The sequence below is a fragment of the Onychomys torridus genome, chromosome 7, assembly GCF_903995425.1.
Source record: "Onychomys torridus chromosome 7, mOncTor1.1, whole genome shotgun sequence".
Lineage (NCBI taxonomy): Eukaryota > Metazoa > Chordata > Mammalia > Rodentia > Cricetidae > Onychomys > Onychomys torridus.
This window is the reverse complement of record NC_050449.1, coordinates 79,897,273-79,920,755: the sequence shown is the minus strand read 5'-3', so window position 1 is coordinate 79,920,755 and position 23,483 is coordinate 79,897,273. Positions and strand designations below refer to the sequence as shown.

General features: G+C 39.8%; 1 protein-coding gene across 1 annotated transcript in view; it reads left to right on the top strand.

The window, feature by feature from the left end:
- The first annotated feature begins 6,714 nt into the window (after positions 1 to 6,714).
- The window catches only part of Me1 (malic enzyme 1), a 118,283-nt gene continuing 101,514 nt past the window's right edge, over positions 6,715 to 23,483 (top strand). Inside the window, exon 1 of the mRNA XM_036193171.1 lies at positions 6,715 to 7,041. Coding sequence (XP_036049064.1) covers positions 6,964 to 7,041 — 78 coding nt within the window. The 5' untranslated portion in view covers positions 6,715 to 6,963. The remainder of the gene's footprint in view (positions 7,042 to 23,483) is intronic.

Sequence of the window (23,483 nt, the reverse complement as noted above, 5' to 3'; positions counted from 1 at the left end):
GAGCACGTGATAAAACTCAGTTCCTGTCACTGTAAGGCCATGGTGGAGATGTACTGGTCTTGGTTCTGTCAGCCTGATTATCCACATGATCGAGCAGCTTCCACTGTGAAGGAGAGGGGAATGTACTGGGAACTTTCCCTTTCCATTAACCACAGAAGGTAAACAGCCTGGTGGGTGGGGTGGGTGAGGGATTGGGGAGCTCAGGGCAGGTGATTACTGACTTCAGTTTTTCTGGCACTGGGCTCTAGCAAAGAAATCATATCTTCAAATCTCAGTATAAACAGGCTGGCTATAAACAATTAAGGTAAAGATTCCTCTATCTGTATAAATTCCAGGCTTCTTGGGAAGTCTTCAAAGCCTAAGTGAAACAAGGACCCAAGCCTGGTTATTTCAAAACCACACACACACACACACACACACACACACACACACACACACAAAACAAACAAACAAAAAAACAAAAAAACCTTAATAACTTTCTCACCAATTAAAATTGACTTTTTATTTTTTGCCCCTGTTTAAAGATTTCTAAGTTTCCCTTCAGAAATCTAGTGTGTCTCCAGAATAGCTTGATCCTGCAGTTTTCACGATGGCAAAATTTATTTTAACACTCCTCATTTCTCCTTTGGCCTACATGCTTTCTCTCAGGTCTCCATCTTCCATGAATGAATCTCTTGTATAACTCTCCCAACACAATCTTCCTCAACACACTGCTCTCCCAGAAAGTCTGGAGCTCTGCGCTTACATCAGCAGTGTCTGCTTAGGACTCCATCTGAAAGCCAATTTTTGATGGCATTGCCGAGGGAGAGCTGGTACTTAATACTGGCTTACTTGTGTTTCTGGTGGGCCCCTGGATGCTAACCACTGGATATAGCTCCTGGGCTCGGAGTTAATGAAGTTTATGTTATGAGTTGGCTTCCAAAAGAAACAATATTCTGTCTACTAAGATTATTCAAACTCAATCAAATAACTTACTAAGGCTCTTTTTCCCTGAGCATTTTTTTCCTGATTATTTAAAAAAATTTCTTGAAATAAGAATGCAAATAGTTCAATATGGTGTTCAAAGTAAATGCCAATTTAAAAGTAGTAACTTGCCTCTCATTCCTTTAACAAGTTTTTTTTAAATCAAACCTCAATTTGAAAATAAATCATATGTAGGCTTTCTCTAACATTAAGATGTTCAGAATATATAGATACCAAGAAGTAAAAATCTACATAAAATGATTAGAGATTAACATCATGTTGTATTTGAACACCGGTTGTATATTAATTAATTAAACTAGATGATAATTTAGATGAATCAGGGTTAAATGGTAAATTTGATCTATATTATTTATTTTTAAAAGTTTGACATTTCCATAAAGCTCTTTAACTTCAATTTTTTATCTTTAGATCACTCGTGTTTGTTTTTAATCTAGCTATTTCAGAGTAAGGGGAGCTGGGTGGATCTGCACAGGTGTTTGGCACAGTAAGGAATTATGAAATGGATCTGGCCCATCTTAGACTGGCATATTATTATGGTTTAGTGCCTGCTGGCAAGCTGTCAGGAGTTTTCACTGTCCATGATGCTGATGAAATAGACTGCTGACCCACAACCTCAACCATCTCAGGAATGAAGGAGGAAAGACTGTGGGATCCCCAAAACCTTACAGAATAATGCACTGATCACACACCCCAACTCCAAGTATGCTACAAACATTTTAAAATACTTTTCCTACATATGAAATTATATGTGCCCTTTATGGTAAATCTCAAACATAGTAAAATTATAAAATGAAATATACTCTCTCTCTTTTCTTTTCTTTTTTTTTTTTTTCGAGACAGGGTTTCTCTGTGTAGTTTTGTTGCCTATCCTGGATCTTGCTCCATAGACCAGGCTGGCCTCGAACTAACAGAGATCCTCCTGGCTCTGCCTTTCAAGTCCTGGGATTAAAGGCATGTGCCACCCCCCACAGCCCGGCAAAATATACTTTTAGCAGTCTTGGAGCATATTTTTCTAAATTAAAAAAGTTCTCTATCCATTATTATTCAGTTTTTGGCTTATTTTTAATGTTATTAATCATTATTCTGTTATTACAGCTAAGTAATACATGGTTTCAACAGGCCCAGACCTGTTTTAAATATGTAATTTTTTTTTCCCAGACAGGGTTTCTCTCTGTAGCTTTGACTGTCTTGGAATTCTCTTTGTAGAACAGGCTGGCCTGTCTCAAATATGTAATTATTTCATGGCTCCTTGTTAACCTTCTGTGAAACCAATGTAACTTGGTGATCTAACCATGATACTTAAGGTACATTGCAGAATGGTTTATTGTGGGTAATTTAACACTCTGGCTGAATTTTAACAGATTTTTAAAAAGATTTCTATGTTTCAAAAACTGTAAAGAAAATACGTCTCACTAATCCGCAATGAAAGCAATTTGGAAGGCATTTTATAACCTCTTTCTAGACAGAGTTATCAGCAGTAACTATGGCAACAGATATACTGAAAATAACCATAAGGTTTCAGGTCTGAACTGAACTGAACCGGAATGTATACTTTGTGCATGTATTCATATGTACACATGTGCACATGTGTGGAGGCCAGAGGTCACCTCATTTGTTGTTCTTCAGGAGCTATCCACCTTGTTAAGACAAGATCTCTCAGTGACCTGGAACTTGATTGGGCTAAGCTAAGCTGCCTAGGGAGCCCAGGGGGCCACTCATTTCTGCTGCTACAATGCTAGGATTACAAGTGCATGCTCCAAGCCTGGCTTTTAGGGATTGACTCGGGTCCTCACAAGCTCTGGCATTCTACCAGCCTTGATATATGCACTCTTTAAATTACTTTACTGAACTAAGTTCTTCTCAACTTGTTACTTATACACATTTTATATTCTTGTCTGTAATCTATGTGAAACCTATCTATCATCCACTACACATACTAGGTGAGCTAGTGATGGGAACAGGCAACAGTGCTCCATAGATCAGAATGGAAGACAGTGTTTTCAAAGCTGCTTCATCGGCTTTCCCAGCAAACAAGCTCTTCTTACAATGTGGCTTTGGCATTCCTCCCATGGGGACAGCTTTATGTGACTGTTTGCATTAAAAGAGAACTGACAATATGTGACTTCCGAGGCTAGGTTATCCGGAGGAAAAGCACTGTCTAGCCTGGACTCTGGAATACTTGCCCTGCATGCATACAGGCTAGGTTCCATGTCAATTGTTTGTTAATGCTTGAGGACCTCAAATCAGCCAATAACGAAGAGTCACATATGAAGAGACCCTGAGACTCTCTGAAGACAGATACAGAAAGAAACAGGGCATATGTGTGTGTAACCGGAAAGGCCCCAATTGCCAGGCAGACAAGCTTTATTCCAAGGCTATTTCCCTCTTCTCTCTCTCTTCTTCTTCTTCTTCTTCTTCTTCTTCTTCTTCTTCTTCTTCTTCTTCTTCTCTCTCTCTCTCTCTCTCTCTCTCTCTCTCTCTCTCTCTCTCTCTGTTCCCTAGGCTGGCTTGAGGAATTCCTGCCTCAAGAAATACTGCTTTCTGAAGAACTGAGATTCTATGGACGTGTCAACTCCTCTTATTGTGGGCATGTGAGAAACAGAGGGCCAGTACTAAGAAACCAGACTATTCTCCAATCAGGCATGCACAGAAACCACAGGAGAGCATGCAGTGATTGTTGTTGTTTAACTCTTGAGGTAATACGTAACAGAGCAATTATAAAGTATGTCCTGTACGCTATTGGGATACTCTGTGTGCTTTTCCACATTGGAGAGGAACATACTTTCTCAGGCCTGCAGACTGAACAGCCCTCCTCTTCTTCAAGCCAGAGGAGGCAAACTTTAGCATACACTTCCTAGCTGACCTTAGACCTAGAGAGATAAATTACGTCTCTGGGAAGCTATGTGATAGCCACTAAAACCAAACCAAAACAAACCCAAACAAAAATCCTTCCATAGATCTGTTTTCAAACATCTCTTCTCCCAATTAAAAAAAAAAAAAAGAATAGGGTGCAAGCAAAAACAATTTCAAAAACCACTTTTTATTATGAAAGAGCATTTAATACAAATGGAAGAATTGAGCACAATACTATCAATCACACAAGGTTACTACTTAACCTTATAAAGTCAGTTAATCCAGCTTTGTAACATGAAGACCTCTAACTCCTAAAATTGTAACTAAAATTTGTATTCCTAAAACAAGTTTAGAAGCCAGACATGGTGGTATACACCTGTAATCCCAATACTTGGGGGGTATTTATCGAGTGTCTCAAAAAAAAAAAAAGGTAAAATTAGGCAACTAGAGCAATATGCCTGATTTCTTTTCAGTTGACAAATACATAGTTCTTATTATTGAAGAAAGTAAACCATCCGATGGGAGGCAGGCAGGTTACTAAACTGTCAAGGGCACACAAATTCGGGAGAAGTATGCTAGAACAAGCCAAGGAAATCTGACTACAGAGTGCAGATTCTGAACTAGCTGTTTTAATGCATTTTGGACAAGCATGTCAGCTATCACATGTCTACGTGAGTAGTTTCCCATTCTATGTTGATGGGATATTTCCAGGGCTACCTCAGTGGAGGACATATTTGTCATATACATGTAAAGTGAGGCATTATGGGTATTCTCTTGTAGTTACTCCTGAGAAAATGCTTCCACCATTTAGAGATGTTTTCAAGTACTTAAATAGAAAACATCCCATGTTAGAGAAAAATAATTAAAAGCATATTTTAAAATGAGACTTCATGTTGTGAATTGCTAAAATACAGTCTACTTTTTTCATAGTTTAGATGTTGTGATTTTCTAACATCTTTTCTTGTCTATTCATTGTCCCCTCAAACTTACGTTTGTGTGCAGGTAAGCCAGCCTGAGGTTTAGTGTATGGCGAGTGTTCAGCAAACATTCTGAATGTATTTTGAATACATTAAGGAATAAATTAACATACTGGAGGGCAGACTAGGGACTCAGTTATGCTACAAGCGCTTTACCGAGGAGTCACACTGCCAGCCTCTACTTTTGACACTTTTTATTCTTTTTGTGATTTATTTTATGCACACAGTGTTTGCCTGCGTGGATGGATGTGCGCCGCATGCAGTGTGAGAGGGGCTGGAGTTACAGATAGCTGTAAGCCACACCACTTGGGCCTTGGGAACTGAACTCAGGTCCTCTCCAAGAGCATCAAGTACTTTTAACTACTAAGCTATCTCTTCAGTGCTTATTTTTAACATTCTTAACATTATCAATTATGTCCAGAGTGGCATTGCAAACCTCAGTTTCTTACAGGGTAAGTGAAGGCAAAGGAATTTTTGCTGGGTTTTTTTTTTTTTTTTACTTTTTTTTGGCAATAAAATCTAATTTTACAGAAAGAGTGAAAAGTTTGCTGTTCTTGTTAACATGTGGGAAACAGGTTCTGAGTGTTTTTTGGAAGTGCGTGTGGATGTACAGAATAGTTCCTTGGGCTGCTAACCATTCAAGATGACTGGAACTGTCACAGGAAAAGTAAACATACAAGTAACAGATATGAAATTTACCTATCCTGGAGTTGTGTTTTTAACCCTTTGTAGTGTTGGCTTAGAGGAAGAGGCCCTATGCTCTGTGTGGATTATTCTATATCAGTGTTCCTGGCTATAGACCTTAAGTCCCAGAAACAGGAATGGACACGTAACATCTCTGAATTTATGTCATAATAGCTTCATTATACTGACTGTTTTACTTTGTTCCCCCTTAAGCATCTTTGAGGACTGCTGTTAAACTGTTTTTGGCTCACACAAAGCACCCTGATTGTAAAGCACCTCCTCTAATTTAGGAGAGTGAGCTTTGTAAAGTAACCTTCTTCTCAGATGTTATGAGGTTAATTATTCATGGATTATAAAATTCACAATGAAAGATGTACTTAAAGGCAAGACATGTTTTTGAAGAATTCTGCGATGCTAATATAATGTTCTCTATAAAACAACCGATTCTATCCAGTGTTAAAACCAGGTCAAGGAAACTTTTGTATTCAAGCATAGCCCAGAAGCTATCGCTGTACTGATAGGTCAAGTAAAATAAATAGAAATGAAAACAACAGTCTGTTTCATTGGTATAATGGCACAACCCACACACTTTCCTGCAGTGTCTAGGTGAAGACCACAGAACCTGGCCATCTACTTAACTGGAAAGGGGCCGAGGAGGGCTTTGGTGTCTGAAGGCTGCTTTGTTCTTGCTTTGTTTTGCTTTGCTTTTTTAATCAGACATTCCTTTTTGTCAGGGTGAGATCGGGGACAACTTCTCCAGTCCTTGAATCTTCTAGTATAAACATCAAGGAGTCAACCACAGGATTTCAATCCTGGCAACACCTTGTATGCTGACCCTCTTTCCTCCAAGAAGAAACCCCAGTCTTGCAAAATTACCATCTTGGTTTCCAGAACACTCAGGAAAAATGGTCCTTAAGCTCGGGAGAGCTGTTCTCTGGACCTGAGCACTCTTAAACACCTTTCCTCTTATCACACTCCGATAAAAGAAAAAAAATCTCCCATTAGATACCGGGCGAGGAGTCGCTCTCTCGCCCCACCGGTGCCATCGAGGCCTGGGCTTGCTGGGCCAAAGTTCGTGCCGTCCTGCAGCAGGCCCCGGGGCATGGCTGGCATCCAGGACGGTGGGGTTAGGGGAGGACAGTGGACCGCGCGGAGGGAGCCAGGCGGCCCGCCCCTCGCCCGTCGGGCCGGGCCCGGGTGGATCGCTCGCCGGCCCGCTCGCCCGCCAGCCCCGCCGGCGCCCCGCCCCCGCCCCCTCGCACGGCCGCTCGGCCGATGCCGCCGTGACTCAGCGCTTCTCGCGGGCCGCCCGGCCGCGGCGGCGGCGGCGGCTTAGGCGCGGGCTCCTCCCGCCTCGCCACCCCCTCTCGCCACCCCCGCCCGCCCCCGGCCGCGGGGCCTTCCCTCGCGCGGCCGCCGCCCGCCGCACTCACTCCGCGCCCGTCCCGCCACCGTGCCCACGGCCATGGAGCCCCGAAACCCCCGCCGCCGCCACACCCACCAGCGCGGCTACCTGCTGACGCGGGACCCGCATCTCAACAAGGTGAGCCCGCCGCCCCGCCGGAGAGCCGCCCCGCCGGAGAGCCGCCCCCAGAGTCCCCCGGTGCCCCCCGGTGCCCCCCGGCGCCCGCCCGCCCTCCCGCCCCTGGGCCGCGGGGACCTGCGTCCCACCGAGGGGACGTCCGCGGAGGCCACGGCGGAGGAGCCGGCGCCCGCGCCCCCTCAGCATCCAGGCGGGGCGGGGGGACCCCCGGGCAAGATGGAACTTGTGCCCGCCCCGGACTTTTCTTTGTCTGCCCGTCTCCCGAGAACCAGGAGCCCAACCCGGGGAGGGAAGTGTGGACCAGTGTGGGAAGCCAGCGGTGTCCGTGAGGGCGGCGGGCGGCGGGCGGGCGGGCAGCCGCGGCGGGCGGGCCATCCTTGTCCAGGTGACAGCACCTGGCAGTGGCCGGAGGCTGCTGTGGAGACAGGTGACCCTACTGGTCCCTACTGAACAGACATGGGTTCTGAGTGCCTGGGGTCTCCCCATCGATGAGGTTGGGGATCCAGGGCCTCTCGGTTTCTGGGGTGACAGGGTTAAGAGTCTAAGGATGCATGGGTGGGCGGCCGCCCTTGGACCTTGCGTGCCTGCCTAGGTGGGAAAATTTACATGAGCCTGTAGTAAAGCCATTTATTGTATTTATTTTTTTCTTTCTAAATTTTAGCTTTGGAGAAGTTATTATTATTATTTTTTCTCTAACCCTTCCTCTTTTTTTTTTTTTTATTGAAAGGAAATTCAGTGTATGCCCTCCATCCCATCCCCAAGATCTCTCCTAAATCTTGAAGACATTGTAGAAACAATCACTTTGCTTTTGTAAATAACTAGGTCTTATTTTACACTGTGGCTTTAGATTGGGGTCTCTCTGTCTCTCTCTCTCTCTCTCTCTCTCTCTCTCTCTGTGTGTGTGTGTGTGTGTGTGTGTGTGTGTGTGTGTGTGTGTCTAGCATTTCCTATTTATTCAGTACATGGTGCATGACCTGAGTGTCGGCATGGATGCCTGTTTAGTCGTTTGGGTTATCACTTTAGTGAACCCCCCTTTTCATTAAGAAGTGGATCTCATCATTTCCCTCCAGTTGTGTGGTCGATAACTTGTTGATCATTATTATTAACTTAAAGATGTCTGATTATCTCATACATTATAGCCAGTTTGAGTTTCCAGTTATTTTGTGGTGACTTTTACAAATCTTTGATTATTTACTATGTATAGTTAAATAGTATAAAATTTTTAAAGTTTTTCTACTTATTTTTCCCTCAAAATAAGTTTAATTTCCAGTTGGATTTTTCCCCTTCCTTTATTATTCTGTAGGTCCTGGTCTATTTTCACTAGAACAAAGGTAAACTTTGGTGTGACAAAACCATTCGGTAGTTCACGTGTTACCTGCCTGCCCTAATTTGTGATGAAATTATGGGCTGCCTTGACAAGATCACATGAGTAGTATAACCTGTTTGATTTTCTTAAGTCAAGGTTGAAATGTTTGTAAGAGTGGGTAGACAGGCCAGACCATTCCTTAGCAAAGGTATTCTTCACTCTGGAATCTCCCGTCCTGTAACAGCTGGCACCAACTTCAGGACAGATAACACCATCACAGAGATCTTGCACTAAAGGTAGAAACGTGTAGAATTAATGTGTTCACACATTTTCTCTGTATTGTATGAAATTGGATTAAAAATCTGGGTCATCCTGGGGCAATCAATCAAGTGAATTTTACTTATTCAGCCTTAGGGTCAGTACTGTGCCTCATGGAAGTAACATCATTGAAAGCAGGTAACTGGGCTTTTCCTCATCTGCCACACACTCAAGACTCCCCTGCCTTCATTAGCAGGACAGGATTTTTAATTTAATTCAGTTTTTATTTTTTATTTTGAGATGATCTGACTGCAAAGGGATGCTAATCTTAACTCTCTAAATATTTCCTAATAGCCTGGCCTGGGCTGTCGCCTGGTTGGAGAAAGACTCATTTAACCACATTAAAGAAGAATTTTATGACGCTCCCTTTGGGTGGCTAAGGTACACTTTGTTAGTACTATTTCCTTACATATAGGTCTGGATGAAAACTTCTCGTGGGGCTGGGGAAATGGCTCAGTGGTTAAGAGTCCTTGCTGTTCTTGCAGAGGACCTGAGTTCAGTTACCAGAACCCCATCAGGTGGCTCACCACTAGACACTCCCCCCCCCCCCCCCCCCCCCCCCCCCGACACACACACCATCTCCATTAGGTAACATTTTATTCACTTGCCCCATCTTTTACTCAAGTTTTTATATTGTAATTTCTGTTATGTTAAAGTATAATTATCGTTTTACTACTTATCCCAGGTTTGTCTAATTAACTCCCAAACTGAGCCTTTAGCTTAAAATATATTTGATGATTTTCTTCTTTCCATTTTTGTTGTATAATTCCTAGAATTAAAGTGATACTAATTGACTCTTGTAATTATTTCCCTAGGGAAGCCTTTCCTAATTATCTTATTCCCACTGTCATTATTTAATGCTTACACTTATACACTCAGTTGTCCCACATTATTTTGTATTTATTACTTTGTCATTATTTATTTAGTGAAGGTCTGATTGTGTAGCTTTGGCTGGTCTGGATGGAATTTACTATGCAGACTAGGTTGACCTTGAACTCATAGAGATCTGCCTGCTCTGCCTTCTAAGTGCTCAGATTAAAGGCATTAGCCACCACTCCACCAATTGCAGGTAGCTTCCAAAGTGTTAGTTCTGGCATTATCCTAAGACAATATACTCACAAATGTAGCTATCTAATTAATGCACATTTACACTGAAGTCCAAAGTTCATTTGAATCTGTTATTGTATTACAGAAGATAGTCAGAAATGTTAGAATTTGGCTTAAACTTTACAATCTGTGAAATTGTAACGACTTGTGGATAATCGAGTTAAAAATTGGTAAAATCAAAATTAACAGTAGACATGAAGTGAAAAAAAAAAAAAAAACCCAGAGAGACAAGATCTTCAGAATTCTAAACCTTATTACTTGCTAATCAAATATGTATCACTTCAAACTGTTTTCATCATAGCTGTTTGGGAAGTACATCAGCCTTAAACTAAGGGGATTTGCTATCTTTATGAATCTCTCTCTCTGTCTCTCTCTGTCTCTCTCTCTCTCACACACACACATACACACACACACACACACACACACACACACTTTTTGAGGCAGGATCTCTCTTGGTGTATCCCAGGCTGGCCTTGAACTCAAAGCAATCCTCCTGCCTCAGCTGAGTACTACAGTTGCAGGTGTGAACCACCATACCCTGCAGCCTGAACTATTTTAAGATGTTTATCCATGCCTATCACAAACATACCTATATATATATAGGTATATATATATATATATACACACATATATACATATACATATATATGTCTAATTTTAAATTTATTATTTCCAGGAATTTATTATTTCCAGGATAGCTTCTGATTTAGATGGCTTGGTTTCTATGTTTTCAGAAATTTTTTGTGGCCAATAATCATGTTTTATAAACTGCTGTACAAAAATTAAAATTGCATGTACAATAAAATAATTCTTATTTCTCATTTTGTTTATGCAGTGGTTGGAAAACACTATTTGATAACTTTGTTATATGTAATTGTTCCTATGAGTCTCCAAATGCTACCCCTTTTAGATGTTTTAGGCATTTTGTTCCAATTATAGCTAGTGATGATTTCTCATAAAAGTACAATTTGGACTGCATTATTAACTTTGAAATTTAAAAGGTGAATTTCTGAGAAATGATTCATGGCTGTTTGCTTCCCAGCTTATCAAGACCTACTTTGGTGTGTTATAAGGAAAAGAGAGAGAGAAACACATCCTATGATTAGGAGCAGAAAGCAATGTGGTTTAAGACAAATGATAATTGTTTTCAATAATAGAGAGAATATAAAAAGTCACCATTTTTCCTGAGGCTGTGGAGGTGGACTTGTAATATATCTAAGTCAACCACCGATCCCCTGTTTGCAGATACCTGGAACCTTTGCCTTTGAAGATAGAAGACAGCTTATCTTTAGTCCTCAGTAGGCTCAGCTGATAACCTTGGAGTAAAACAATAAAAAATGTTTTCAGAAAAACATGGAACTAGAAGTTCTAGAGCTTTTATACTGAAAGGTCACAGACATCATTTATCTATCTATTTATTTATTTTTACTGGTTAAGAACACCAGCAAGAGTGCTTGTGTGTTCACGATCGTGATTCCATTGTGAATATTCCCAGGAATCTGAAGGAGTAAGCCCCTTAATGAACGATTACAATATTTTTAATTTATTCAGAGTCTTCAAAGGTATTTTCCAACTTGATTGTGACACAGTACATCTGTATTATAAAATAATGCACACACATTAGAAATGTCTTTATATGCAGTGAATTACATTATTCCAAAATTCTTACATTGAAATTATAACTCCCAGCACCAATTTCGAGGTAAAGGACAGACCTATGAGGACACAGGGAGGCGTTGATAGTTTGTGGATCAGAAGCTGTCTGTAGAATAGGAGAGAAATGTCAGGAGGAAACCAGCCCTGGTGATAGGTAGGTCTCAAGCCTGCCAGCTTTCACAACTGTGAGAAATAAATGAATTTTGTTTACACAACCCTGCTTGTGGTACTGTACTTTATTTTGGCAGCCCTGACCATCTAATACACTTATGTCATTGAAGAAATTTCATCATATAATACTTTTACTTGTGTTTAGTACACTCTGGTAGAATGTTACTTTGATTTGAGAAAAAAAGGAAGCTAGCAATCAGTTAATGTCTCATAGTCTTCTGCTTTGTCTTGTTAAGTGGAGCTCTTAGAAGGGTATTAAGGAACATTGTTACAGAGTAACTCTTTTCTTTGCCCTCAGTGTTACCTATGGGACTCTGGTTCAGCCTTGGCCGTTCAGTTTTTCTGGGCATATGTCAAAGTCATACATTTTATCAGACGGCTTATAAAATCTTACTTTCTTTTCAACACTGGGCAATGAGCCCAGGGTCTTGTATATGTTTGGAAAGAACTTTGCCACTGATCTAACTATATTCCTCCCCAATTCCCCTTTATTTGGAGGCAAGGTCTTGCATTTATAAATTGCCCAGGCTTGCCTTGAATTTAGTTGATTCCTTTGCTTCAGTCTCCCGGGTAGTTGGGATGACTGGCACAGACTACCATATCATGATAAATCAATAATTTTGAGATGAGGATGATTGTTACTGTATTGATAGGTCTGGTTAGTGAGCTTAATACTAAGTTCATGATTTGGGCCATTAGCTTAAGTGAAATTAAACCTTAGAATGATCATCCTTCTGCTTGCCTTTAAACTTTTTACTAGTTGAAGGTCTAATACCTTATTTTTAGGACCTGTAGTAAATGTAATAATAGAATCATGATCAAACATATTGGTCAGATCAGTGAATATAAGTAAGTTGCATTAATAAAACTTGTTTTGACTATTTGACAAAGCTCAAGCAAACTGCACTGTGCAGAAGAACTTTCCAGAACAGAGCTGGGGATATAGCTCAGTTGGGAGAGTGCATTCCTAGCTTGAACAAAATATTGGGTTTGATTTCCTGTATGGCCTAATCTGGGCATGGTGGTGTGTCGTAGGCCTATAAGCCCAGTACCCAGGAGGTAAAGGCAGGAGGATTGGAAGTATAAGGTCATCCTTGGCTGCATATTGAGTTTGAAGCCAGCCTGGGCTGCATGATGCACTGTCTCAAAGACATATCTAGAACAAGTGTTATAGAAAGGCCAAGTAATGGGATGGAAAAATACAAACAAGAAATATGGGTGAAGATCCTCTATCAGACAGAAGCTCATGTTCTGAAAAATTACCTGACGGTGGAAGCAGGAGGATTTTGAACTTGAGATCACCTGAACTGCATGGTGAGTTGTACATCAACCTGGATCAGACAGTGAGGCCCCACCTAAAATATTCTCCAAAATCAAAGACCAAAAAAATCAACTAGCAACCCCACCCCCTATAAAAAACAAAATGTGAGAGAAAGGATTCTTTATAATGATGAGTTATAATAGTTATGAGTATAAATCAAGTAACACACAACCACCTTCATATTAAAAAAACCTTCCTAAATTCTGTGTTCTTATCACAAAGTATGTGGGAGTAACGCATATGTTAATTAAAGTTATCCATTCTACAGTGTATATACTTCCCCAAACATACATAATAAATACATGCGATTTTTATTTTCTAATTTAAAATTATTAAAACTAAATTTTGTCTTTTAAATTTAAAAAATAAAAAGTCACTATATGACATATAGGAGAAATCTCACACCTTATATCTTGAAATAGAAAACTTTATACTTCATAGTGCAGGATATATCAGACAAATTCCATTCTCAAATTTCTCAGGCAATTTATGTTTTTCCAAATCATCAGAAAAATTCAGTTTATCGATCAGGAAAATGGAAAACAGTTATTCCTTCTTTGAGAACTAACATGTGACATGATGGTATTGCTGGCTTTAAGGGATCCACAACTGTCAAGTTATAACCTATAGCTAGAAATGCTGCCATGTGGAGTGACAGTTCTTAAATCCTGACAAAATCACACAAGTGAGAAGCAGTGCTGATCTAGTCAGTCATTGTCAGTTTCTAACAGTGTCTTTTAATTTGTGTGTTTAGATCATTTACACTTAATGTAATTGTTACATTTGGATTTATGTCTAACATTTTATTAGATGTCTGTTCTCCGATTTTAACCTGATTTCTCCTTTTCCATTGTTTTAATATTTATAATTGTGTTTTAGTCTATTTAAAAGTCTTTGATCATACTCTTTGCATAGTCATTTTCTTTTATTAGTTCTGAAATAATGCTCTTTTATAGTCTACGTAACATTAAGATTTTATAACTCATTTGGAATGTGCCACTATTACCGACGTGTGGGTCTCATTACATTTCTCTGTTACCACTGTATTTGTATGTATTGCATCAGTTCACATCTCTGTGTACGATGCAGAAGATAAAATGTTATGTCCTTTTAAATTCCCATACATATTTTGAAGAGTTTAGGAGGGAGAAGAGACTGATACAGTTCCCAGATATTTACAGCTTCCGTTCTTTGATTGCTGATGCCCCAAATTGTCCTCAGGAGATATAGGTATAAATTTTCTCAGGTCCTACCTGGCCCCACAGTTCCTCACCTGCTTATAAAATAATCATTCAGAGGCTTAATATTAATTATCAACTGTATGGTCTTTGGCAGGCCTCTTGCTAGCTGGTTCTTATAGTTTAACTCAACACATAACTATTAATTTTGCCATGTGTTCCGTGGTTTTACCTGCGTCCCATTACATGTTGTTCCTAGGATGGCAGGCTGGCATCTCCCTCACTCCACCTTTCTCCTTCCTGTTTCCCTCATTGGATTTCCCACCTGCCTCTAAGCTGCCTTGCCATAGGCCAAAGCGGCTTATTTATTAACCAATGGGAACAAAATATATTCACATCATACAGAAAGACATCCCCCAGCACTTCCCCTTTGCCATCTAATAAAAAAGGAAGGTTTTAACTTTAATATAGTAAAATTATATATAACAGTTATTAAGCAAAGAATTACAGTTATAATATCTAGTCTATTTGTATTTGGCAAAATTAAAGAAAATATTTTATCATTTATCCTATATTTGTGAGTCTAAAGTTTCATATCTAATTTATCTTTTATCATAACCAAGGAAATTATAATTATAACTATCTAGATTTCAACTATGTCAAAGACCCCAGAAGAACATAATATTACCTAAGTAAACAGCAAGAGCATTGTAAACAACCTCCAAAAATCTAGAATGATAGAGATAGCTGGCTGCTTGGATAGTCACCCAAAGTTCCTCTGTGACGTTGGGGCATCCATCTTCAGCCTGTAGGTCTAGAGTTTCTCATTTGCTTCTCCCTGTGTCCTGCAGAATGTCTGGCAGTCTCCTCTGCAAAGCAGGAACCTGAAGGACCATTTTGACTTGTTTTGGCAAAATTTAGTGGTCATTTTTTCCATGGGTCCTGCATGTTCAGTTGATGCAATATTTTGTCAAGCAGTCCAGGCAAGAACAGTTTCTTGCCCAAATGGTTAACTTTTGCCATAAGGAAAGCAAACTCCATATGGAGTTTCTTCAATGCCTATCATATTCTTTGAAATAAATTGGGATTAATCCACATTGTCTATTTCATGATCAAAGGAATTTATTTGGGAGTAAACTCACAACCACAGGAGATTTATCATAGGGTCTGGGAAAGCTGAGCTATGTCCCACACTGAATGTCTTGGCCCAAGATTTCAGCATCCAGAACCATGAGGTAGCCAAGAAGAGGGCCAGTGTACATGTATCCCAGGCCTTAACGGTCCTTGGTGGCCATGCCCCAGAGGCCAGTAACTCAAGGTCATAGGCAGCTACAGCTGCCTCACCAGGGTGGTGCTTCAGGCATGGCTCAAACAGCTACCCAATACCAGGAGACATTTCCCTTCCATCTCAAGAGTTTTTTTGTTTTTGTTTTTGTTTTTTTTAGACTAGGTCAGAAGGAGACCAGCTATCTTGCTTTTCCTTTCTTTGGGGATGCCCTTATTTCACTTTGATTTCTGAAACACATTTTCACTGTGTATGGAATTACCTGTTGCCAGTTCTCTTCCTCAGTATTTACAAGCATTGTCCCCTTTTTTCTGGTCTACCTTGGTTGTGATGAGAAAGCTGTAGTCACTTGAGTAATTATGTATATGTGTATCACTTCTTTGGATATCTTAATGGTGGTGCTTGTTTTTCATTTTCAAAATCTTGAATATAAATGCTTTTGCAATTAGAATTTTTGTTACTGTTCTTAGCTTTGTTAAACTTCGTGATTGTGTAATCTTACATCTTTTTAAAACATTTTCATAAATTTTAGAATATTTTTCAAGTCTTTTTTTCTTTTCTCCTCTTTTTGGTGTGTATATCTGTGTAAACTTGCACACACGCAGATGTGGAAAGGCCAAACAGCTATGGTGGATGTCTTCTTCATCTGCTCTTCATTTTATTCTCTGAGTAGAGTCGGTCTTTGAGCCTGGAGATCTAGTTAGGCTAGTTAGGCTGACCAGTGAACTCCAGGGATGCCTGCCTTTACCTCCCCAGAGTGAAAATTAAAAAAGCCTGACACCATACCTGGCTTTTGCTTGAGTGCTGGGGATGTGAAATGAGTTTCTTTGGCTTGCATGACAAGCACTGTGTCAGCTGAGCCAACTCCAGCATTCTCTCCTTTTCAGACTGATGATGTAAATGCTAAATGCAGAATAAAAGGCCTGCTAGTGTTTTATTTCATAACTTTATCAGGTTGGTTCATTTGTAATGATCCATCATGAACATCCCTGACTCTTCCCACTCTGTTTCATTTCTGTTCTTGAACCCATCCGGTGAAAATTTTCAGTTATTGTGTTATTCATTTCTAGTACTTGTTTTTAATCATTTGTAATGGCTGATCTTGGTTGTTAATTTGACATACCTGAGAGAGCCTCAGGTCGGGAATTGCTTCTGGGTGTGGCATCTGTAAGGTAACTGAGCAAGCCCAGGAAGCAAACCCATGAACAGTGTTCCTGAATGGCTTCTTCTTCAGTTCCTGCCCCAGGTGCTTACCTTGAGTTCCTGCCTTGGCCTTTAGATGGAAGATAAGATAAAATTGTCCTTCCCGGGTTTCTTAATGTCATGGCACTTTATCCCAGCAGCAAAATATAACTGACACGGGTACTGTAAGCATGAATTCATTGTAACTTGTTGGGAATACTAGCTGAGAGTGACTGTGAACTGTGTGTGTCACAGGGGGCCTGCCCACACATTTGGTCGGTCAGTTTCTTAGGGGTGTTTTAGAGGGTGTCTCTGGATGAGATTAACCTTTGTATTGAGTAAAACAGATTCTCCTTTCTGGTGCGGGTGAACCTCATTTAATCAGTTGAAGGCCTGACTGGAATAAAAACACCAAGTAAGGAGGTCCTTCTGCCTGTTTTTGAGCTGGGATGTCAGGTGTTTTTTGGTTTTTGTTTTCTTTTCCCATAAACTCAAAACCGAAAGATTAGTACTTCAAGGACCTTGCACTTAGGGCTTTTCAGGCCTGATATCACAACACTGACTCCCCTGGGTCTGTAGCTTGCTAGAGGTAAGAGAAGTCAATTATACTTCTCTTATAATTAGTAAATCTCATATATATGTGTCTATGCAGATGTGTGTATGTATGGCATTTCTGAGGAATTCTGACCAGTGCAGCAAGCTTCACAAGCTCAATAAAGTAGCAAACGTAAGCCAGAAACATCTCTACACTTGTCAGCTATGGCCTTGTGGAGGAAGCTGCCCATGGAATTTCTGGGTTTATGTCAGAGGTACATGGGCCTTAAAATCTGAAGCTAGTTCTCTTTAGCAGTTCTTGACATGTTTTATGCCAAAGGCCCCTTTACAGTTTGTTGACGTGCATATACCTTAAACCACCATTTAAACACTGCACGTGATACTACCAACAAAACTGATTATATGGAATACATTTTAAAATATGGGATATAAGATATGTCGGACACATTGGACCAAGATAATATACTTAAGATGCTGACATTTTTGTGCAGTTTAAAGTAAGTCTTTATTTGCTTGTTTTTAGATACCTTACTGGTTTGAGGTGTTGGTGTGTATGACTAGGCCTGGCTCAAGATTTTATTTATATGTGTGTATGAGTGTGTGTATGCATTTGTTTGTGCATATATATGGAAGCCAGAGGACAACTTCAGGTGTTGTCCCTGAGGAGCCATCCCACCTCTTTTTGAGACACAGCCTCTTTTTTTTTTTTTTTTTTTTTTGCTTTTTGATAATTTTATTTTTTTTTCTATTTTTGTAATTTCAATTTCCCATAGCACCTTGGCAATGTTGAAAACAAAGAAGTTCATTTTAACAGATTATGCATGAGTATGTGCCACACCATTTTTGGGAGGGGTGAGGGGATAGTTTTAACAGGGACAAGTCTAAGGTTCGGACAAAACAGAAGCCAGACAACTGGTTCTGACACCTCACTCCCCCAACATTTAAGAGATGTCACTCAAGGGACACCTGAATCAGCTGAGAAAAGAAAAACAGAACATCAATGTGGATGTCTCTTTACATTACTAATCAGTGTTCTGTGCTATAGAACTGAAAACACAATACTTGGCCCACAGCTCACAGACATCTGAGCCTCACCTGTATTTCTGCCTAATAAGACATAACAAATTGTTAGTTTAAAAATAAACGTTAAGTTATTTAGTAATCAGGTCACTTTTAAAAGAGAATTCTAAATGTCCTCATTCAGCTAATAAAAACTGAAATGTCCATGCATCTTGAAAGCCCAGACTAGCTACGTAGTATATGCCAAAGAGTCTAAAGTTAGATTAATACCCACCAAATTGTAAGGAAATATAAAAAATTAGAAGAAATACATCATATATTATATTTATACATTTATATATTAAAAACTCTCAAAAGGAATATACTGTTTGATTTTTATCTTTTCCATAAAAAGCCAGAATTGATACTCTTAATGGTTAATATATATTGCCAACACAAACATCAGAAACTGTATCCCAGTGCTGTTCAGCTGTGTCAAAGTAAAACCAGCAAACATTTAAGCCAAGAGACTGATTATTAAGGCCATACACAGCTAACAAAACTAGGGAAAGTGCTCCTAACTCTTAAATAACATTTTCTGGTTCTCTTTATTCTAAGGAAAGCTACTAACTTACTTCCAACCCTAGGTCTTTGCAAAGCAAATCTGGTTATTTAAAAAGAAAAAGGAATGTGAAATAATAGTGAAGCTACCTTAACTCTAGGAACTAAAAATAAATTAAAATTCTGCATATCATACATTATATGCAAAATATTCAGGTAATACAACAACAAAGCCTGTCATTGGGAGGTCTCATCTGTCTCCAAAATACAGTGGGGTAAACACTGAGATGGATCTCTATTTTAAATGCCATTTAAATTGAGATTCCTCAGATTAGAGACAGTCATCTGATATTATCAAGACAGAAGACAAGAAGGTTCTGCCATGCCCCTCTGCCTACCTTCTCTACGAAGCGCAAAGTGATCAACCTGTGTGACTTTTGCTCTTTTCATAATGTACTATTGTAGCATACATTCAGTATCACTTTTGTCTGCTTTTGGCCTTTAACAAATGCAAGGAAATATTAAGTCATAGGGTGAAGAGGAAACTTTGACATTTAAACTTCCCCATCTAAAGAACCAATAAATAGCTGAAATACAGTGAACACCAACCCAATTGGCTTGAATAGTAACGACAGGCAAAAGCCAGTTCCACACAACTCACAGGCATCATTTACACACGAAAGCTAAATCTGCTGCAATAAAGTAACTGTCAAATACACATGAGACACAGCCTCTTATATTGATCTGGAACTTGCTGGTTAGGCTAGACTTTACTTTAAAAGATTAATGCAAAAAATTTTTTTTTTCCTTTTTTTTGAGACCAAGTCTGTGTAGTTCAGACTGGCTTTGAACATTTTTCATTTTTATTTATTTTTTTTAAGGCAGGATATCACTATGCGTCCCTACTTGGACTAGACAGAACTCACTATGTAGACCAGGTTGACCTTGAAGTCGCAGAGATCTGCCTTCTCTGCCTGGAAAGTCACACACCGCCACACCTAGGTCTGCCCTTGAACTCCACTCTACTCTATGGAGTGTTGGAATTATAGGTACATGTTACCATGCCTGGACTCTAAATCCTTAATCAGTACTCCCCAAAAAATTAAAAAATAGACAGGAGAGGTGTTGAACCAAGTGCCCACTGTACAAGTCTGATAAATTTGTTCCCAGCACCCATGTAAAATGGCGAGCAGAGTGGTGCATGTCTAAGTCCAGCACTGGTTGGAAATGGAGACAGGAAGATCTATGGAGCTCGTTGGCCAGGCAGCCTAGCTGACTTGATGAGTTCCAGGTTCACTGAGAGACCCTGTCTCAGAAAGGCAGAGAGCAGCTAAGATAGTCGGTGTGGGCCTCTGTTCATGCACATGCCTGTGCACACACATACACACATACAACATGGAGACACGAGAAATAAGATGGCATACCACCAGGAAGATATAAATAATACTTTGTTTTAATTATAAAAACAGGTTATTTAAATAATAATTTTGGGCACTCTAAAAGCTGTGGGGGAAGAATGCTTCTCTTTTTGTAGATGTAAAATACGTATATAACTACATTGACAAATTCAAACTATGACAATAAAAATTCAAGCTCAATTTAACCTTTTAAAAATGTATACTTGTTGAGACAGGGTCATGTTATGTAGCTTCAGCAAGCCTTGGCCTTACAATCATCCTGTCTTCAGCTTCCCTCATGCTGAAATTACAGGCATGTAGCTAGCTTCAGTTTTATTTATTTGATTTAAAATAATATAAGTTCCCCTCATATATGTATGGCAATAAAGTTTTCCAAAATTCTAAAATATTTTAAATACAAAGAAATATTTTTAAAGATTGATTTGTCACATTATTTGCAGTAACATTAAATCATTTATATAGATTTAGCTTATTTAAGGTTTAAACAACAGACTATGAAAAAGGAGTCAAAGACATCTCATTTAGACAAAAATGATACCTTAAAATTTGAAAGTGAACTATATCAATAATGTGCTTTTAGTCCCTTTTACTATGTTTAACAATACATAAACACACTTTTAGTCCTTCTTACTGTATTTCTTCATTTTAACTAAGAAGATTATCTGCCGAATTGACGAGAGCCTAAGAGAATTGGTATCGTGAGCATCCTGCGCATTCTTTGGTGACTAGTTCTATTGCTTTTGTCAGTATCCAGTGCTACGCAGTCAGCACCACAAAAGCGGTCTGTCACCTCAAAACACTCTGTCTCTCCCCTTGGCTGGAGCCCTTCTCCACATGTGGCCCCTGCTTCTCCAGAACGTCCTGTGAGTAGTCTGGTTTCTTTCACTTGACCCAATGCATCTGAGATTAATTTGCATTCATGTGTCAGTAGCTGTCTCCTTTGGAGCAGAGAGTGTGCAATGAGTACCCGAGTGGACAGAGACACTCTACCTGTCTTCGTGAGTGTGTGATGGACACTGCAGGGTGTGGCGGCATCTTGTTGTCGTGAGTGTGTGAGGAGTCCTGCGGGGTATGGAGGCACCTCACGGTCTTCTCCATTGAGCACTTGAAATACTGTTAGGTAATCAGTATCTTTGTGATTGTTGCCTCTCACTCGCTTTTGTGGTTTCTAATATTTCTTCTCTGTGAAAGTGAAAATAGTGTCTAGTTACAGAAAATAGTTAATTCTCAATTCGTGGATTACCCATTAAGTGTCAAGTAGTATTCTAGACACTAGATAAACAAACATAGCCATTTCCACCCTCTTATTACAGTTGTCTTAAGCATATCAGTAAGTCTGTTTCACAGTTAGTGTCCTGTGTAGGTTATCTGGCTCAAGATCTCTAGTGAGTTAAAAGTTTTAAAATTGCTTGGTTTAGTTTTAGTGATAATTCTGAGACAAGTGAATCCAAACCATACAAGTTCTCTGGGAACGTTAAAGGCGGTCATTGAAGAGAATAAAATGCATTTGTTTTCTGATAAGTTTCTGCTGAATCAACAGATGCCTGCTGCAGTTCCCGAGTGGTTGTGTTTGTGCATAGACTTCTAACACAAGCCCCTGGGGCTAGCAATTCACTTCTGACTTCTGCATGAGAGGCTTGTTTTCTCGGGAAGCTGTGTGGAGTTAGAAGTGGAGTAGCAGAGTTGTTTGGTGTGCTGCCCTTGGCAGTGGAACAGAGTGCCCTTCTGCTGTCCAGAAGTCCAGTGCAAGAGTCTTGAAGGCGGAAGGAGAAAAAGAACAAGGAAGGGGTGGGAACTCAGATTGGACTGAGTGTGAGGGACCTCTGAGAGGGGGCACTGCAGGTGCCTGGAAACCCGATCTGTGTGTGCATGTTTAACCCTCTCAACTCCATGACACATTTGACAGAAGTCATATGCAGGTTGGACCCTGGATGTACGCTCCGAAGCCATCAGTTTTGTGCAGGCCATGCAGGGTGACATGAACATACAACTTCTTTGAAACATCTCACTGCCAGGTTTTGGACAGGGCTGACTTGTTTATCAGTTTCTATAAAATTGTCTAAAACGATGTCTCTAGTAATATGGTAAATAAAAGCTATGGTTAAATAAAATCATATATCATCCTAAAAGTTTCATGGATTCTAAGATTTAAGTTTCCTTAGTCACTGATTTTTTTCCCCACCTCCTAAACGGCCGTGAAATGATATGAACTCAATAATGGGATCTTTTTCCCCCTTTTAAACTTGGCCCATTTCCCCAGATTTCTAAGGCCTAATGATTAGTTTTTTGAAACAGATGAGTTGGTGCTTTAGTGCGTCTGTGAAAATTTGGCGAACAGTGTAGGAGTCTGCAGTTACTAAACATCAAAGACTATGGAGAGATTTCCAGATGGCATTCCCATTTACATGGTATATGGTATACTGCATAGAGGTCTGTTCCATCAGACCAGATGGGGGGGACATAAGTAAAAGGCCTGACTAGCTGAGTGAAGACGGTGAAGTGCCACTGTTACTTGAACGAAGAAGTGTATGTTAGTGCTTCTGACCATAAGCTGTTTTCTCAGAAGACCATATTTGGTTGGTATTTTTGCAGGCACGTTGTCACAGTGTATAACATCTAGTGCTCCACTGTTTCTCTATAACATTTGTATTTATTTGTTTTTTTTTTTTTGTTTGCCTAACATTCTCTCATTTCTCCCTCCCTCCCTTCCTCCCTCCCTCCCTTTCATTTTCTAGTTTGAAAGAGTCCAAGTTTCTCTTCTGTTTCGTACAAACACACACACACACACAACACACACACATATATATGAATATACACTCTTCCATCTTATAGATGATTCTTGCACAAATGTCCCTTTTTGATTGCTTTAAGTTTAAAAATAATTTTATCAGAATGAATATTCTAATCAGTTTCCTGAATAGCATTTTATAGTTGTAAAAAACGTTAGTGTTTCTAAAATTAAATATGTAAAATGTTTTGTGTATGCAGTAAGTTGAGGTCTTATTATGGCAGGATTCAAGAGTCATTATTCCTCGTAGTATGAACATTCAGGGACAGAGGGAACGGCTGCAGAGCCGTTCATATATTTAGTGAATGTGTTCCTGTCCATCTGGACTGTCAAGAAACAGTAGTATCTCAAGGTACAAATCTTACTTAGTTTTATTGGGCTGTAATGGTAAAATACTATGGACTGGGTTTTTTAAATACAAGGTGTGTATTTTTGCATTTCTAAAGGCTGCTGGGAAGCCCCACATTAACACACTATAGTCAGTATCTGGTAGGGGATCCAATTCCTGCTTCACAGACAGCCATCTTGTGTCCTCACATGGCAGAAGGATCATACTGGTTCTCTGAGGTTTCTTTTATTCTAGTCTCATACTATTCA